The 18,766-nt window shown below is 40.1% G+C and overlaps 1 protein-coding gene across 2 annotated transcripts in view; it reads left to right on the forward strand.

Moving 5' to 3' along the window:
* Positions 1-18,100, forward strand: part of LOC134745350 (tyrosine-protein phosphatase Lar) — a 631,884-nt gene extending 613,784 nt beyond the window's left edge. For both annotated transcript variants that reach the window (XM_063679373.1, XM_063679374.1), the window contains 9 exons: positions 1,392-1,528; positions 3,253-3,549; positions 7,695-7,834; positions 7,965-8,167; positions 8,674-11,803; positions 11,894-12,004; positions 12,307-12,476; positions 13,137-13,272; positions 14,392-18,100. In XM_063679373.1, coding sequence (XP_063535443.1) covers positions 1,392-1,528; positions 3,253-3,549; positions 7,695-7,834; positions 7,965-8,167; positions 8,674-11,803; positions 11,894-12,004; positions 12,307-12,476; positions 13,137-13,272; positions 14,392-14,460 — 4,393 coding nt within the window. In that variant the 3' untranslated portion in view covers positions 14,461-18,100. The remainder of the gene's footprint in view (positions 1-1,391; positions 1,529-3,252; positions 3,550-7,694; positions 7,835-7,964; positions 8,168-8,673; positions 11,804-11,893; positions 12,005-12,306; positions 12,477-13,136; positions 13,273-14,391) is intronic.
* The last annotated feature ends 666 nt before the right edge of the window (positions 18,101-18,766 follow it).

Raw genomic sequence — 18,766 nt, forward strand, 5'->3', positions numbered from 1 at the left:
ATAAAATGATACTTTAATGCAACGGTCTAATTTGATCTTGCATGATTGGTTTTGTGGCTTATGTTACCTAATGAAAATACGAGTAATTGCCAAATACTTCCGGAGCGTTGTTTCATCCGCTAATTTTGATACTGGTTGTACCTATTCTGGACGCTAAAATATACTTATAAGAGACTTACGAGTACTCAATAATTAATCACAATATTTGTTTGCGTATAAAACAATGTTTAACTGCGTCTGCATTTCTAATTTCCATGCTCTGCTCGTCATTTCAAAATTGCTTTACGGAGATGCTTTGCAAAAGACAAAAAATCGACAAGCAGCCAAAACAAAAGCAATCGAATTTAAACTGTTGTGAGACATACTAATATTAAATCATTTTACGGTTTAGACTCACTTGTTTAAGTCACTCGCGCGACATGTTTCGGAGAGCCTAGGTCTCCTTTCTCAAGCACTAATAGTGCGAGCAGCGTTTACGACGACCGTGTGTTGCGTACTGCCGCTGCCGCGCGCCGAGAAAACCGGTTGGGGGAGGTCTTGCGCTATCGTTGTAGGCGGGCACAGTGGTGTGTTTGGGTTTGGGTCACCTAACACTTGTAGCGCCACACAGCACGAACTTCATGTCGCGCGAGTGACTAAAACAAGTGAGTCTAAACCGTAAAATGATTTAATAAAACAAAAGCAATCACAGCACCGCTAAAATTTGACTCCACCAAGTGGAGCGGGCAGATTGATGCCGCTATTAAGCAGACCAGCTATGAAACTATGCGATGTGCATTAAAATTAACAGGCCCTTCGTTCTAAAAGCGCCCTTAACTTGATGACCACTTTAATGGCGGTTTTTAAATTTGATGAGTTGAAGTAACTTGAGCTCGGCGATGACGCGCATTTTGCGACGGAATGTTTTTAAGTGACGCAATTTGTTTATGAGACTGTTTTTTTTTGTTTATGGATTACCGAGGGTTTCTACTACGTGAAAGTGGCGTTGTTTTGTTACCATCTCGTTATAATGTAGGTACTGTCACCTTTTCGCCCACTCACAGTTTGATATCTTTGTTTTCTGATAATAACATTAAATCTGGGTTGAAACTACTTGATACTTAATGTCCATGTCGTATCATAAATCATAATACATATTTTAGCAATACAATTTTATTCAGTTTTATCAGTATACAAAAAATAAAGTTTTGTGCTTGAGCAATAAGGCGTTGGAAAGTTTACTGTATTTGGCAAGAAAATAGCAAGAAGCAAGCCGTTGCAATGCAGGGATGTGGATTCTTAAGACAAATACATTTTTAGTTTCGCCTAATGCCTATCGCACAAAGAACAGAATTGACGATCATCATGGGCATCAGGATTATCAACTAAACTAAGTAATTTTTCTTACCTAGACGCATACCTATCACGGAAACCTACACTCTGAACGGCCTGTACCCGAACACACTGTACTACATCTGGCTCGCGGCGCGCTCGCAGCGCGGGGAAGGCGCCACCACGCCGCCGATCGCTGTCAGGACGAAGCAATATGGTATGCCCGGTGTGGACGAGCGTGTGACGTGACTGTGGGAAACGGTTCGGGACTTCACTTGTTTGTTATTTGATGATTTGCAAGCGGGAGCGTTTTTGAGATAACCGAATTGATATTCGTCATATCGACATCTACTTTAACAGCTTAGTCAATTAATTGTATCCGTACCCATAATGTTACTTATTTTATCAAATATGCACAGTAAAAGTTATGCGCGGAAAAAACAAGTGACAATAGCGCTGGAAGGAAAGTAAGCAACAAGTAAACGTTCTATCCGAAATTTCAACGATAGAGCAATCAACGAACAGACAGGAATAATAAATGTTCGCTATGAGTCTATAAAGCGATGTAGTTTAAAGTTCCTACCGAACAGCATCGGAATAATTCAAATTCTGTTTTCTTTAACGATAAAAATTCAATTCCATTCCGATCGCTTCCAAGATATGACTATTGGATACTAAAGTCCTAACAATGGTAGAAATTTTCTTTTTAAAGTTGCAACTGACGTAGGAATTATTGTTTTTTTTTTGGTCGACGTATGCATGTTCCACGCGAACGAAGCCCCGTGTACCAATTGCTTTCTTTTCAACTCGCTAAGTGCGGAAATAAAATTACAACCAGCAAAGGACCTGATTAACCCGGAAAAAACTTCTGTAGGAAAATGGGAAAAACGCTCCCGCGATATTGCATTACGAGATTTTAGTTAATATATGTGAGGTTTCGACCGTGTTCTTGCTTTGACAGTGTGAGAGTGTGTGGTAGCAGAAAGAAATCGTATCAAGAGTAATGAAACGGATATTTTGAAAGAATTTCTGATTGCGCTAGTAATTTTTTTTGTTAAAATCTTGAAATAAGTAATGTGCTGTTCACACTACTCTTTCGGTATGTTTTCTGTCTGCTACCAAGCTAAGTTTTACAGGTAAATCGTAATGTAATTTCACATAACGCACCTGCCCGGCACGCCGCCAGTATTACAGCACACGCACCAAGTTTTATCACAATATGTGTTTTGTACTCGTAATTGTAAATCCGTCGAAACGGTAATGTGGTCGCACAAATTAAACAACCAATGGCGAAGCAAGGAATTGAAATTTCATACTATATCAGCGATGAGATCTTTTGTTCAAAACAATTGACTATTTTATCGCCAATCGTATGGAACTGAAATACTTTCCTCGCGTATGGAAAAACAGTTCAGATATGACTTGAATTTTAAACGTGTGCGTTCACCTTACCCTAGTAGTAGCTTAATGTCGTTAGTAGGTCCGAGTTTAAACAGGGGTGTACACCTCAAGTTATTTTATATTATTTTTTATTTAAATCCCACTGCCAACGACACGAATGCCATGCCACAAGGACCATTATTGACCACGGGATAAACGTGCCACAAAGACCATTATTGACCATGGGAAAACATCACTATCATGGAAATATCATGGGAACCCATGTGTTCGTGTCGTCAGCCATAACATAATGAGCACAATTTTATTCCAACAGGAGAAAGTATGACGGATGCCACATAGAGATGTATGGGCGAGCGGATCACACACACCACACTAACAAAAATGTGCATGCTCGATTTATTTTAACGACTTACTGTCGTATTTCATTTTATTTCTGGGCACTGTTTTGTTTCAATCGCATTCAGTGATTGCATCGGTTAGGGCGGTTAACTGGGCGTGGCCCGTTTGAGTTGCAGGAGTTTATTTTTGAGCGAATTTTAGTTCCCGGAGCGCCGCCTATGAATGTGACAGCTGTGGCCGTATCGCCGACGGCGATTCGCGTGTCGTGGCAGCCGCCGCCGGCGGAGCGCGCGAACGGTCGGATCGCGTATTACAAGCTGCTTTGCGTGGAGAGCGGGAGGGGGGATTCGGAGGCGACGGTCGTGAAGCTTAACCATACGACTTTCGAGCTGGATGAGCTTCGCCGCTGGACCGAGTACCGGATCTGGGTGCTGGCCGGGACCAGCGTTGGGGACGGACCCGCCTCCTATCCCGTGACTGTGCGCACGCATGAAGACGGTACGTGTCTATGCATTTATTTGATCTAAATTGTATTTTTGGTTATTATGCGGCTGAAATAAACTTCCATTTTGAAATCTACGATATTTCTAAAACAGCGTACTTAAGAACTTAGTACAAGCTAAGCCTATCGAATTAAATAAGACGGTAATACTACTGGTCAAAATGTATGTACCTACCTATATGTCGCTGATCGTATTTGATAGGTTTAATTTTGGTCAAATGGTCATAAAGACTCAAAACACGTAACATTTTCATTTGCAGAAGATTTTCAGTAACATATCTACTTCATTACACAGTTTATGAAAAGGGGACCGGAATGGTAGCAAATTTCTGTAACAGCTGGAAGTTTATCTCCGCCGTTTGAAAGGATCACTCAATTTAATGAGCACTTGACTATATTCTAAAGCCAGAATGCTTTGAGGCAGAATTTTTGAAATAAAAAAATAAGGCGTTATAATACTTAGTGTTTTCACCGGGAGATGGAGATATATTTTTTAGGATAAATATATAAGAATATTTTTATGATATACGCCTTTTATGCATATAATTCAAACACCTGCGAGGTCTCAGTAAAGGTTAACTAGACTGAGTTAACCTGTGATACGAGTAAAATTAGACCAAGCTAATTTGGCAGCGATTTTGATATCCCAGACTGTGCAGGTGTTATTCAAACGTCATATTTTCATAGAAGTATGACGTTTAAAATAACACTTGCACAATGCACACTGGCTAACAACATCGCTGCCAACTTAGCTTGGTCTAACTCAAGAGAACTATTTAAAATTATGTTCATCAGTTAAAATTTTCCTCGGTTAAATTGGAGGATCCTTGACCAAAAGGCGAATATGATAATTATTTTACTTGAGTTTTGTTCGCCTTTGGTTATGCCATATCAGGAAATGGAAGCAACAATTAGGGAATATTTGAAACATATGTTGTTTCAAAGTGTAAACTCTATATATCGAGACTCAGGGGGCTGGACGTTTTTTGACGCTATGGAGTGTTTTCGTTATATAGAGAGACATTAATATTAAAGTAAATCTTAATATCGAGTGAAGTTATATGGAGGTTACACTGTATCATCATTTGAAACATATTTACTAATAATAATTTTAGGTACTTAATAAAAATATATGTATACCTTTTCCTGATATTGCATTTAATTTTTTCTATTAATTTTAACTAAGCTCAAATGTTTATTTATAAATGTTATAATCATATATGAATATAATCAGCATAATTAACATTGGTATTTTCTGGTTCCAAATTGGGAGTTTTTGGTACTTATACGGGTTGACTTTAACAAAATCATTCATAAGTTATTATGTATATAAACAAAATTACAAATCACGTGTCTTATGAATGCTTTTGATTTTGACTTGTTTGAATGAAACAGATTGAATGGAATCTATGCGACAGTTGACAAAATGGGTTCACAAATAATATCATATATATTCCATTTAAGCTGTTTACTGGTTTATGAAAATGTTTACATATTAACTAACATTGGTGGTGGGCAACTTGAATGAAAATTCATTAACAATTCTGTTCAAAGACAATTTCATTATCACTTTAAATTCCTAAGCGCTACTACTATCAAAATTACTAATGTCATTTTTTCTTTTGTTCCTTTTTTGAGAGCACATAGCAGGAATCTTAACAAGGAGGTTTATTCTCGTAACAACGTTTTACTATGCTTGCCGATAAATCCATGTATTATCATGTCACAGACGATCATGTTTTCACTGTATTCTAGCCGCTATAACTAGCGGCGTAGAGTCGATATTTCCACTCACTGTCACATGTAATGATTTATTTTGCCGCGTTGATTCTCGATGCATAAGATGGCACTCACTGAAATGCAAAGTTTATACTGCACCTGGTATATTCGACGGCACTATTATACTATTGATTTTGGCGCACACTTATTGTTGAGTATTTAGCGATGGACACAATTTTGCATGCTTTATTTACCCACACAGCACCGTTTTCGTTCAGTTTATTTCACTGGGCACCAGATAGGTACGTCTTGCCGCACGCAATCGAAAGTTTTAGTTTGATTGCGTGGGGTATAGACTGCACTTTTAGGAAGCACTCAGCACTTAGCGACGACACAAGGTGAGAGAACGAGTGCGTGACACTACAAGAGCGTAATGGTCGCTCGAGCGGCAACGCACACGGTGCGTCGGCCTCCGCGCCGCCGCGCCGCGAGCGCGTCTCTGCGCGTCCATACTGCCAACACGCACCGGCCCGAGCGCCGCATTTGAATACCAATACCGTCCCCACACCACACGCGCGCATGTTCAACTCACAACTTCTCTACTCACTGTACTCTATACTATCTACTATTAGCGGAACGGCTGCGGATCGAAGCGACTCCCGTCCCGAGGATCCGATCAAAATTTCACTTTCTATTTCCCATTGGCTGCACTAGCGGTATCCGACGGATAGATCCGTGCCACGCTCTTTGCCTGTACTCGACTGCTCAGCTCAGTGACTAGACTTCGCACACTTTCTTGTCTTTCTCTGTCTCTATCTATCTAACTCGCTCTCAAGCTACAACTCCTTGCAAGTAGCGATTTCTGTCTCTTCCTTTCTTCTTCTGTATTATCTACCAGACTTTCTGTCGTGCATGCACACTAGATATTGTGACATACAATACTATGCCTTAAAGTACGCTATCGCCGTTTACTACGAGCCGGTCCAAAGAACGCTGCGAGACATTTCGGCAACGATCGCTCCAGTCTCTGACCCTTTACTGAACATTGTAAGCGGAGCACGCCGAGACAATGACACTCTGACACAGCCACAAACATCACAGAAGATACCAACACAAGGAACGAGGCACCACACACAGAGAGATGGCGCACACAGCAACCACCACACACGACCACCGCCGCCGCCGTCGCGTTAATCAATACATGTGCGTGTGAGTGACTTCTCAGCGCCGAGGGACTAAATTAACTTCAACTGCATAGCCTTTTTCTATTCGAACAACTCCTCCGGGAGAACGGAGCCATACAATCGTGTGAAAAAATCAACATACCTACCCCGCATAATTCACTTACACACACAAAGAATATTCATCGCGACAAGAAAATGTTTCGCGCATTTCCAAAGACATTTTAGCTCCATGCGAGAAATGAATTCCCTCTCGTATTTGTTCGACGTAGTACTGAACAGAAAAAGGCAATGCACGCGAACCTAGACTGACGCCGGTGTCCCAAGCGGCTTAACCCGAATGCGCCTCCTAAAGAGCTCAAAATACACAAGGAAATAAGAGCACCCCCCATTTTGCCGACAAGCGTTCTACTCGTAATCTCTCACTTAGTAGTTCCGTTCGCCCTGCAATGTTCGCACAATTTGTCTTAAATGTATTTGAATGCGTTTTTCTCTTTTTTCTCTCGTCACTGACTTTGTATGGGCCGCTGGTAACCCGTACAGCCGTAAGGAGTGAGTACACTTTACTATAGTGCTTGTTTAGATGTGCGTTTGTGCTTGTGCCTAAGCTTAATGTAGATTGATCTTCCTAGCGTGTAACCTAATGACCTCTTTTACGCAGACTGCAAGTGGTAACGTTTGAGAGACGCATGTCTTGAGTATTGATGGGTTTGAAGACTTGGCGTGTCCCTTTGTAACTTCCAACCGATGCTCCCAAGTCTCACGCCCCCAAGCATGTATCCCTTGCAGTGTGTGAATTTTGAAAAACAAATGCTGCTTTTGGAAAAACTATAGATGAAAACTTACTAAATGTTTACTCTTTGTGAACTGCTTGACAATTTTAGTTGTTCTTAACGATGTGGATTGGAAGGTAATGGATTTTAATTGGTTATGGTGATGTAAAAGGGCGTAAATGATATATAAGTGTGTGTTGGTATTCAAATGCCCGATCGAGATGCTGAAAGGCTCGTGTAGACACTTGCCTGGACCGAAGTACTCTATCAGCATTGCGACGGCGATTACCGACCGCACTCACTGCGTTAATTTCCGATGCAGTCCTCGTTGCTTAATCCAATTTAGGCCCTTGAGAGTTGAAGCTTTAGGTAGTTTTCTAGCACGCTCCCGTAGATGCTGATAGGGCATTAGGTCTGTATTAGAGGAGTGCTTGGACGGTTGTGAAACATTCTGTTGTGTGGTCACAGTGCCGGGGGAGCCTCAGGACGTGAAGGTGACGGCCATCAACTCGACGTCGCTCCACGTTACCTGGAAGCCACCCACTGAGAAGGAGAAGAACGGCATTATAAGAGGCTACCATGTGCATGTACAAGAAGTTCGTGAAGAGGTAAGGATATTTGCAGCTAACTATCCTCTGACCCTTATACCATACTTGTTTTCGTAGGCCCAGTTATCCAATGGGGTACTCGCCCCACTGACCTTACCAGCAATCAAACTAACAAACATTTTCCCCCCAGGGCAAGGGCCTTCTCAACGACCCGATGCGTTTCAACGTAATGGACGACACGATGCTAGAACTGAACATATCAGGGCTGCAGCCCGACTCGCGGTACAACGTGCAGGTGGCCGCTCTCACGCGCAAGGGGGACGGGGACCGGAGCGCGCCAGTGTCTGTCAAGACGCCCGGCGGGGTGCCAAACAGGCCTCAGGTTAACCTCAAGTGAGTAAAAAAATTGGAATAGAGGAGATTGTTTACACAATTTTGCAGTTCATTGAAAATAAGGCTTATCAAAAATACAACCCAAATTCGCCTTTATAACTTCGCCTTAACTACTTAGCATGAAATCATAATTTCGAAATAAATTGTATTCATATCAGATTCAACATTTATATTTTGGAATTAGTTTCAGTATAATTTTCATAACATAAAAAAATAATAATGCGGAGGTACGTTTTTTTAGAATTTTTATTTTTATACTTTTAAACTGTTTTTCGCAGCTCTACTTATTGTGAATTCAATGGATATCAATTTTTTGGTAGAATTATTATTTTAATATTTTACTTTTACAAAGTTGGGCACCAAAAGCGAAGTTAGGGTTCCCTACGGTAGAATAGATACGTTTGCAAATTTTCAATGAATTGCAACATTAAAAACGGGGTTTGGTCATAACTAATATGACAAAAGCGTTGTTATTGATGGATCTTAATCTTACGTTTCTGTTTCAGGGTATTGGAGCGAGAGCCAATTGTATCGATTGAACTGGAGTGGACTAAGCCCACGCATACCTATGGAGACTTACTAGGTTATCGGCTAAGATACGGTATAAAGGATCAGAATTTGGAAGAAGAGAATTTTGCGACCAAAGTCACGTCGCACAAAATCTTGGACTTGGAAAGAGGCGTCCAATATGAATTTAGGATAGCTGGTCGTAACCATATTGGTATAGGCCAGGAAACTATCAAGTATTGGCTCACACCTGAAGGTGCGCCTAAGGGACCTCCGGCAAACGTTACATTTCATTTCCAAACTCCTGATGTCATTAGTGTCACTTGGCACCCACCCACAAGAGCCGATCGAAGCGGTCAGATAAAGAAGTATGACGTTGAGTTCTTGAAGAAAGGCGATCAGACATCGCTTATCGAAAGGACTACCACAGCTAATAAAACTGTTTTCACTGGATTAGAAGAGGACGCTCATTACACTTTCAAGGTTCGCGCTTATACAGATCAAGGGCCCGGGCCATACAGCAAGGAGATCACAGCGCATACTGAACGGGACATCGGCAGAGCACCCATGGCGGTAAAAGCAGTCGCCACATCTGAGTCAGATGTTGAGGTATGGTGGGAACCCGTGCCTTCGAGGAAGAAAATATTAGGATACGTTATATTCTACACTATGACGCCAGTAGACGACTTAGACGAATGGCAGCAAAAGTCAGTTCATGTAACGCATTCCGCCGATTTGGAAAATTTAGAAAAATTCGCAGAATATGCTATCGGAGTGGCTGCTAAAACGGCTGACGGTCTCGGAAGGTTATCAGAAAAGGTTACAGTTAAAGTGAAACCGGAAGAAGTGCCTTTATACTTGAGAGCCCAAGACGTGTCCACGCATTCTATGACGCTATCCTGGGCTCCGCCGTTACGCTTAAACCCTGTTAGCTATAAGATTTCATACAACGCCATCAAAGAATTCGTTGACTCATTAGGCATGACCCAAACGCAAGAAATACCTCGAAGAGAAATCATCATCAAACACGATAGAACGTCGTATTCAATTAACGATTTGTCTCCTTTCACGACATATAGTGTTAACGTTAGTGCCATACCCAACGACGACTCTTACAGGCCGCCAACGAAAATTACTGTCACTACCCAAATGGCAGCACCAAAGCCTATGGTGAAACCTGATTTCTACGGCGTTGTTGAAAATGAAATACTAGTTATTCTACCTCAAGCTTCCGAAGAATACGGTCCTATATCGCATTATTATCTAGTTGTAGTGCCCGATGATAAAGCCCATAATCATAAGAATCCAGATCAGTTCCTAACAGACGAGTTAATAAAAAATAATGCTCGTACTGACGACGAAAATGCTCCTTATATAGCTGCCAAATTCTTGCAAAGAAATATTTTATACACTTTCCATCTTGGAAATGATGAAAATTATGAAGGTTTCTTGAACAGAAAATTAAACCCAACGAAGCAGTATCGCGTGTTCGTGAGGGCTGTTGTTGATACGCCTCAGAAACATTTGTATACTTCGAGTCCATTCTCAGAGTACTTATCTCTCGACATGCGTGAAGCTCCGCCCGGTGAAGAACCAAGCAGGCCTGGCCCTGATAAAGATATTAATGGAGATCCAGAAATAAGAATTGAGGAGAACAGAAAAGAAGCGGGCATGTTTTGGATAATCGGTCCTATCATTGCGGCGCTGAGTCTGTCTCTCTGCTTAGTAATGTTATTCTTTGTGAAGAAGCGAAGACAACCATGCAAAACACCAGACCAGGCTGCGGTCACACGGCCTCTTATGGCTGCAGATGTTGGCTTTGGAGCACCGTCCGACCCCGTCGAAATGCGAAGACTTAACTTTCAAACTCCTGCTATGATTTCTCATCCACCCATACCCATCTCAGAACTGGCTGAACACATCGAAAGACTAAAGTCAAATGATAATCTCAAATTCTCACAAGAATATGAAAGTATCGAACCAGGTCAACAGTTCACATGGGACCATTCCAACATGGATGTAAACAAGCCTAAGAATCGATACGCAAATGTCATCGCATACGATCACAGCCGAGTCATCCTACAACCGATAGACGGAATACTTGGAAGCGACTATATCAATGCTAACTACTGCGATGGCTACCGCAAGCATAATGCCTACGTTGCTACTCAAGGACCTTTGCAAGAAACGTTCGCAGATTTCTGGCGCATGTGTTGGGAACTACGAACGTCCACGATAGTAATGATGACCAAACTTGAGGAGCGCACGAGGATCAAATGCGACCAGTACTGGCCGAGCCGCGGCAGCGAAACGTATGGCATGATGACCGTAACCATCGCGGAAGTTCAGGAACTCGCCACTTATTGCATTCGAACTTTCCAAGTCACGAGGAATGGAGGTGCTGAGCGGAGGGAGATCAAACAGTTACAGTTCACAGCTTGGCCTGACCACGGTGTACCGGATCATCCGGCTCCCTTCCTACAGTTTTTGCGACGCGTGCGAGCCCTCAACTTGCCCGATGCCGGCCCGTTGGTTGTTCATTGTTCTGCTGGCGTCGGCAGAACTGGCTGCTTCATCGTGATCGACTCCATGCTAGAAAGGGCACGGCACGAACGCACCGTAGACATCTATGGTCACGTCACTTGCTTGCGAGCTCAGCGTAACTACATGGTCCAAACTGAAGACCAGTACATCTTCATCCACGACGCTTTAGTCGAGGCTGTCGTCTGTGGTGACACCGAAGTGCCGGCTCGCAATTTACACGGGCATATCCAGAAACTTATGCGTATCGATACTATTGAGAATATCACTGGAATGGAATTGGAATTTAAGAAACTCGCTAACATGAAAGCGGATTCAACTCGCTTCGTCTCTGCCAGCTTGCCTTGTAATAAACACAAAAACCGACTGGTTCATATCTTGCCATTTGAGTCTACTAGGGTCTGTCTGACGCCAAGGGATGGATCTGATTATATCAACGCTTCGTTCGTCGATGGATATAGGTACAGAGCGGCTTACATCGCCACGCAGGGTCCTCTGCCTGACACCACGGACGATTTCTGGCGTATGCTTTGGGAACATAATTCTACCATCGTCGTGATGTTAACGAAACTAAAGGAAATGGGCAGGGTGAGTTGCAGCTTTTTTTCTATGAGTCCTCTTATATTTCTCATTTTAATAAGTCCTGTATTCATTTCTAAATGTTATAATCAATTACAGGAAAAATGTCATCAGTACTGGCCGTCGGACCGCTCTGTGCGCTACCAATGCTTCGTAGTGGATCCTATTGCTGAATACAATATGCCTCAGTACATCTTGAGGGAATTCAAGGTACTTAATACTCTCTTAATTGCTATTCACTAAATGAAGAATGTGTGATAACAGACTTTCACGGATCAGATCCAAATATGTCAATTCCTGAAAGTTAATACATAAGTCACTCTTGACCAGTGGTCTACTAACTACGTCTCTTGGGCCAAACATAAAGAGGACCAATCGGAAAACTCTGCCGTGACCTACAGGTTAAAGAGACAATACTCAAATTACTATACTTGTACCTTCAATAGATTCCTCTCCAGTCTTTTCGGAAATTCCTTAGATTGGCATTTAGATAACAATGAATTTTTCATCAGGTTACGGATGCCCGGGACGGAGCGTCCAGGACGGTCCGCCAGTTCCAGTTCACGGACTGGCCCGAGCAGGGGGTCCCGAAGAGCGGAGAGGGCTTCATCGACTTCCTCGGACAAGTACACAAGACCAAGGAGCAGTTTGGACAGGACGGACCTATCACAGTGCATTGCAGGTACGTTTTATAAGGTTTTATGCCCGGTACGTTCTGTTCCGTGAGTCCGGACGGTATTAAAGAGGTGTGATTCGTATTTTCTCGAACAAGTGCCTAAGGCTTTAAGTGCAGTTTGTATGACACTCCGCCAGAAGAAGAGTGTAGTCGTATACCTTAATAACCTGCGTAAATCTGTAGAATATACCGTTGATTTTAAATCTATGTTATTAAATATTATGCCAATTATTAATTTAATTACCTATGTTACCTACATGTAAATATTAATTGTACCTATACTAACACACTGGACCACGGTCTGCAATAAATATTTCAATTTCAATTTCAATTTCAATTAGCTTCCTAGCTTTATCGGAAGTATTCAATGAATAGCTTCATGTACCCAACACTTTCGATGGAAGGTTACTTGTACAAGATGGGTTAAATCGGTTTATCGTGTCTGAGACGAAGCATCTTAAAGCACGGAGTGTCAAGGTAGTGAGTTCAAGCCTCCTTGACCGTCCATAATCCTAATAGAAATAAATACAAAAAGAGGGTCAAGAGGTTCTTCAGGACGAACATTGCCAAATTATGGGCTGATAGTAAAATCCGTATGGTTGTCAACGCGTTTTTGGAACGAACGCACGCAATGCGGCGGGGCTCTTATTGTTTGTTATTTTACAGCGCGGGCGTCGGTCGCACCGGCGTGTTCATCACCTTGTCGACGGTGCTGGAGCGTATGCAGTACGAAGGTGTGGTTGACGTGTTCCAGACTGTTCGCACGCTGCGCACCCAACGCCCCGCCATGGTGCAGACTGAGGTAAAGTACCTGCCGCTGCACGACTAGGGAATGCAAACCAGTTTTTATTTGTATGAAATTTTGGTTAATAACCGGTTATTAACCGATTTTTCCATGCAATTAAAAACCGGTTTGGATTCCCTATGCACGAATCGCCGTCGGCAGAGCGTTTATTTTCATGCCGCAAAACAGGGATCTACAAACCGCTGCTCGCGAGACGCATGTGGCTCTCTGGACCTACAGTTATGGCTCTTCAAGGAACTCAAGAAACGTACACTTAGGCAATGATATTATAACTAAAGATTCTAACGAGCTTCCTCCCGCACACCGGAAGAGAAAGAGATAGTAAACTTATGTTTAACAATATGACAAAGATGAATGGAATGCGAACATTAATCAAAAATAACTGATTTCTTCGTAGATATAGAAATAAATATGGAAGTATTTTTTGTACTCCTTATGTATGAGTATATGTCCATAGTTATACGAGTATTATTTAATATCATTGCACTTATGATTTGTACTGTGGTTGGCTCTTTTCTTCAAAAATTTGCCGACCCCTGCCCTAAAAGAAAAAATATTATTCAGGAGCGGTATTCTGATTTTGCAACTTGACACGACTGACAGATCATCTTGCGTCTTGGAGGATATAACCTAACGGAGTACCCATTAACAAGCGTTCCCCTCTGTCGAAACTACCAATGGACACCAACCAATACCAATACCAATGGATACGTATTGTATGGACTGACGTTTATCTGACATGACTTTTTTTACGTTACGTATACATTTGACGTGCCCCTCCCCCGCAAAAATCGGCATTTTGTACAGAAATTACAGACAAGGTGTCTCCATTTGGTTATATCCTCCAAGTCTTGCGCGCAACTATCAAGGTCATATCATAACAAAAGAAAAACCTTAACGAACTATAAAATCTGAATATCGCTCCAGTACGGTTTCAAGGGAATTTCTAAGCGAAAGCCTCGGCTACGGAATAGACTCATTTTACGCTGCTAAATAAACAGCAACTTGTTTACATAAGAAATCCTATGTTTTCCTTCAATGTCCGTATTAACCGGTTTGCAAAAATAAAACCGGTTTCCTAATAAAGTAAGTTTCACAAGCTAATATTGTTTCCAGGACCAGTACGAGTTCTGCTACCGCGCCGCACTCGAATATCTCGGCTCGTTCGACCACTACGCCAACTGACGCTCGCCGAACGTTCTCGTCTAGTCGAACGCACGCTTAGCACTACGTATGTACTTAACGCATTTACTCTCAAAATACCGGTTGGATGGGTGAGCGAGTCGGAACCGTCAGTAGTTTTAATGTGGCCGACAACTTTGTTAACTGACAGTTTCAGTAGACAATTTCCCAGTAAAAATATGAGTCCATTTATTATTCAAACTATTATTCTAACTTTGCCCCGAATTTTTTTTTCGTTGTATTTTTGGCGTTTGGTCACTTAGACGTCATTCAAGTTTCCAAATCATCCACGATCGACCAGAATTAACTTTGGGAACGTGAATTTATTATTACACTTTCCGTAACTTTTAATGTTTTGTCAAAGTTGAATAACTTGTTCGTAAAAGTTATCAATTTCTAGCTCGCACACCCTGTCAACTATATCGTAGTGATGTTCGACCTACCATAATATTGTTAATTCAATGTTGTAGTATACCATTATGTGAGGTAAACATGTATGAGTGCCTAGGAACGCTACTTATGACGTATATATATATAATGAACGTGACCACTAAAATACATGATTGTGAGTCGGAAGGGTAATAACTATTAATACTTAATCCCGTATCTCCTTATGATATTATACGATGCTGTTCATCCTATTTTTGTCTTCGAATAGGAACAGTTAATGTTAAATTCCATATAAAACGGTTAAAGTATAGATGCATTTAAAATATTACAGATTAAAAAGACGGTATTTAAAAGTCAGTGTAATATTATGCCAAAAGTATAATTTGCTATCGGATAAAATAATTAGTAAATGAAAACAGTGCGCTTAGAGACTACGATCTTTGCAGGAATGCTTTTTACACTTTTTAAAGAAGCTTTGGATTAAATGGGGACTTAATTAAAATGAGTCGTCCAACGCGATACCATTTTCATTATTTTCATCGTACAGAGCGTTCCTGCAACAGGCGGGTAGATGACTTTACGCGTAATAATAATCTCTGGTCGTCACATATACTACATAATATTGTAATATGTATAAATAGTTATTGCAGCTGTAATTTAGAAGTTTATTTTTCATATCGTGTGTTAAATATGTTAAGTAGTGTAAAGACGGTAACACGTTTCATTATTGCAATACACGTTAATCATTAGACGAATCGGCTGTGTCGTGTGAAATGAAATTATGTGTCGGTCCCGTGTGTAGTACATAATTTTGTGTACATAGTTGTATGTGATGTAATTTTTATTATTTTTTGTACGCCCAATTTTATGACAGCCAGTAATGTTTCTATTTAATTTAATTAAGGGTCCGCAATAGGTAAACTTGGATGTGTCAATTTTATATTGAAAAGGATGTTTGGACTTAATTGTGTAAGAGTTATAATAGGATTTAGTGTACTTATTATTGAAAGAGTTCAACTATAATCGTTAAAATATTGCAATAAAGGTTACCCATTGTGACCCCTTAATTTTCACGCAAGCTAACTATGGTAGCTATGTTTTTTTTCTTTTGCTCAGACTTTTACACTTGTTTTTCAGACCCCCAGTAGCATTTATACGTCAAAATGACGTCAGCGACGTCATTATGACGTAATAATGCCGTCATTATGACGTCGCTGACGTCATTTTGCTACCTGGGACGTAGGTATACCTTTCTTTTTATACTTATATTACTTATGTGGTTTATCACTGCTTGCTTCTAGATGAACGTGATTCGATTACATATCTATATTTAGGTAGAAAAAATGTTTTGTCGGTGTGGCAATGTTTTAATGAATATGAGGGTAGTTTATAATAATTTGCATAATTTTGGGCGTGATGCGAAACTAGTGCGGATGAAATATTGAAATAAGATAAAAGTAATGAACGTGTGACTCGGTTTAATCAGAAGTTAAACCGCGAATTTATGAATTATTTCTTTGTTTAAGTAATTACTTTATAAATAATACATTAAATGAACTTTCCAGTGACTAAGGAGGACTTAAATGAAGGTTCCAATGCCTCTATAACCCTACTTTAAGCTATCTCTAAGTGTAGTACGTTGTTTAATCTTTTACAGTAATCCCTTGCCTAGTATCGTGTAAGATTTTTAGGTTTTTCACTAATTTTATACAATATACCTACTTACTTATACCTATCGATGTACCTACGTATAAGTTAGTGTTAAAGCTGAGCTTCTAACTTAGGAAATACGACGCGTCTAAGAATCGAACTTAATGGAGAAGCGAATTTCAGTGATTTCCGTAAAGAACCTTATATGTCAGCCGTGCTAACTACTCGACAAGTTGACTTGACAACTGCTAAAACGTCATTGAGGATACATATACCTATATATACAAAAGACTCATTTTCAGTTGTTTAGTTATCTTGGACGAGTAACGCGGTCGTTCACGTAACTGCCAATCGTTTGTCTTAGCTATGAAATAAACAATAAAATACGAAACGTACGTAGTTAATGAGATAATTGTTAAATTGAGGTTATAGCGAAATTTTAATACTCGTTAATGAATTGAGGACCGATAAAATGTATAATGCCACTTGAATAAGGAGGCTTTAATATTTCATTTTACGTTTTATCATATTATTGGCAAAGTATTTAACGTCCATTCCAATTTTTATTTAATTTGCTTTTACTGTTATAATACACTGAATGAAATGGCGTATAAGTGAAATTGTGTAACGTCCATTAAAATTTTATGGTTATTTGTTTTATTCATTTCTTATTTTTTATTATCTTTTACGTTTATTAGTATTTAGATAGCATTTATTTTATGACGTCCATTCCGTGTTTTAATTACTAGAGCCCGCCACGATCCATCTTGCAGTCCGTCCGAAAAGGCAGTTATTACATTGTAGCGACGAGTGTTTAATACTTCCGTATCTTCCTCTTTTTCGGGTGAACGGCAAAATAGATATTAGCTATTTGGAAATAAGGCAGATTTTTCTTACTCCTTGCCATATAACAGTTTACTGGAAGGTTTCCAACGCACATTAACGATCTCTTATACAATGTCCGTAAACTTAGGTAACCAAATATTGTTAATAATGATTATGAGATTGTTGCTTCGAGCCATTAATACGGTGCTGGAATTGTTTTGTATAGATCATCCAATTAATAAACTAATATTCACTTCGTTTTGTACGTTTCCAATCATTTTGTTTGTGTATAATGTAAAAGACTGATATATTTTCGATGTGTACTTCTTAGAAATTATTTGATTGTGTACGTTTTATTTCCGAATGAATCAATTGTAATTTTAGATTTAACATTTGTTTATAATGCCCAAGATTGCTTCAATTCCTAGTATAATTTGTACAAACTCTCGAATTTGTTTATGAAAGTCCCATTGTGAATATCTATAGATTTATCTGTAGACTTTTTCTATACTAATTCCGTATCAATTTGAACGCATCGCATGCTATTTTTCGTGCCTGGAAAAGGCACAATGTCTATCGCATTTGCTTTAAAAAGTAATTATTTTAGTGCAATTAAAATGGCGCCCGCAGTATTGCAAAAGGCGGCTAATGTAAATGTAGCAGTAAGTTTGTAGGCGATGTTTATTTTGTAAAAAAATCCCGCGCTGCGTCTCGGGGCACAGTGGATTCGCAAAATTATACATATGTATATGAACAAATAAATTATGTGAGACCATAATCATGATTATTTCATTTTACACCGCGTAGGTACCTTATTCAACTGTTATCTGGGGGCACGGCAGTGCCCCCGCCAAGTCGAGCAAAACAAAGAGGCACGGCCGTACCATTCTTTTCTCGAAGCCTTCAGGCCATTTTCAACATACTTACTGTAATTTTGTGATAGCTAAAGCTAGAACCCTGAATTTTCAGTGACGTATAGAGCATAACATGATTTAGATATATTCTCAGTAACATGTAATTTTAACATGTAGTTTAAGAATTATTGCATGTCAAAGTTCCTTAGTTTTGTCACACACACTCACGATCATCACACTCACGATCATCATAATTCTAAGGTACTTCTGGCAGACCCACAAGCTCCAAATTTGAAACGTAATTAGTTTTTAGCGTATTAAGCCAATAAAAACTTAAAAATACTGCAATATCAGTCACGTTTTAAAGATTTAATAACTAATATATTGATTTAACAAGTAAGTTTGTAATCCTATATAAATATATGCGATAACAAAGTTACGTTTGCAGTTCCTACAATTAGTAGGTTAAGTATAGGTCCACTAAGTTGTACGATGTGAGTATGAATGAAGATGTGTATAATTACGATATGTGTATCACATAGTATGAGTATGGTATGGGTGTTCTTTTACTACAAAAAAGTTTTGAGATG

The sequence above is a fragment of the Cydia strobilella genome, chromosome 11 (genome assembly GCF_947568885.1).
Source record: "Cydia strobilella chromosome 11, ilCydStro3.1, whole genome shotgun sequence".
NCBI classification, from domain to species: Eukaryota; Metazoa; Arthropoda; class Insecta; order Lepidoptera; family Tortricidae; genus Cydia; species Cydia strobilella.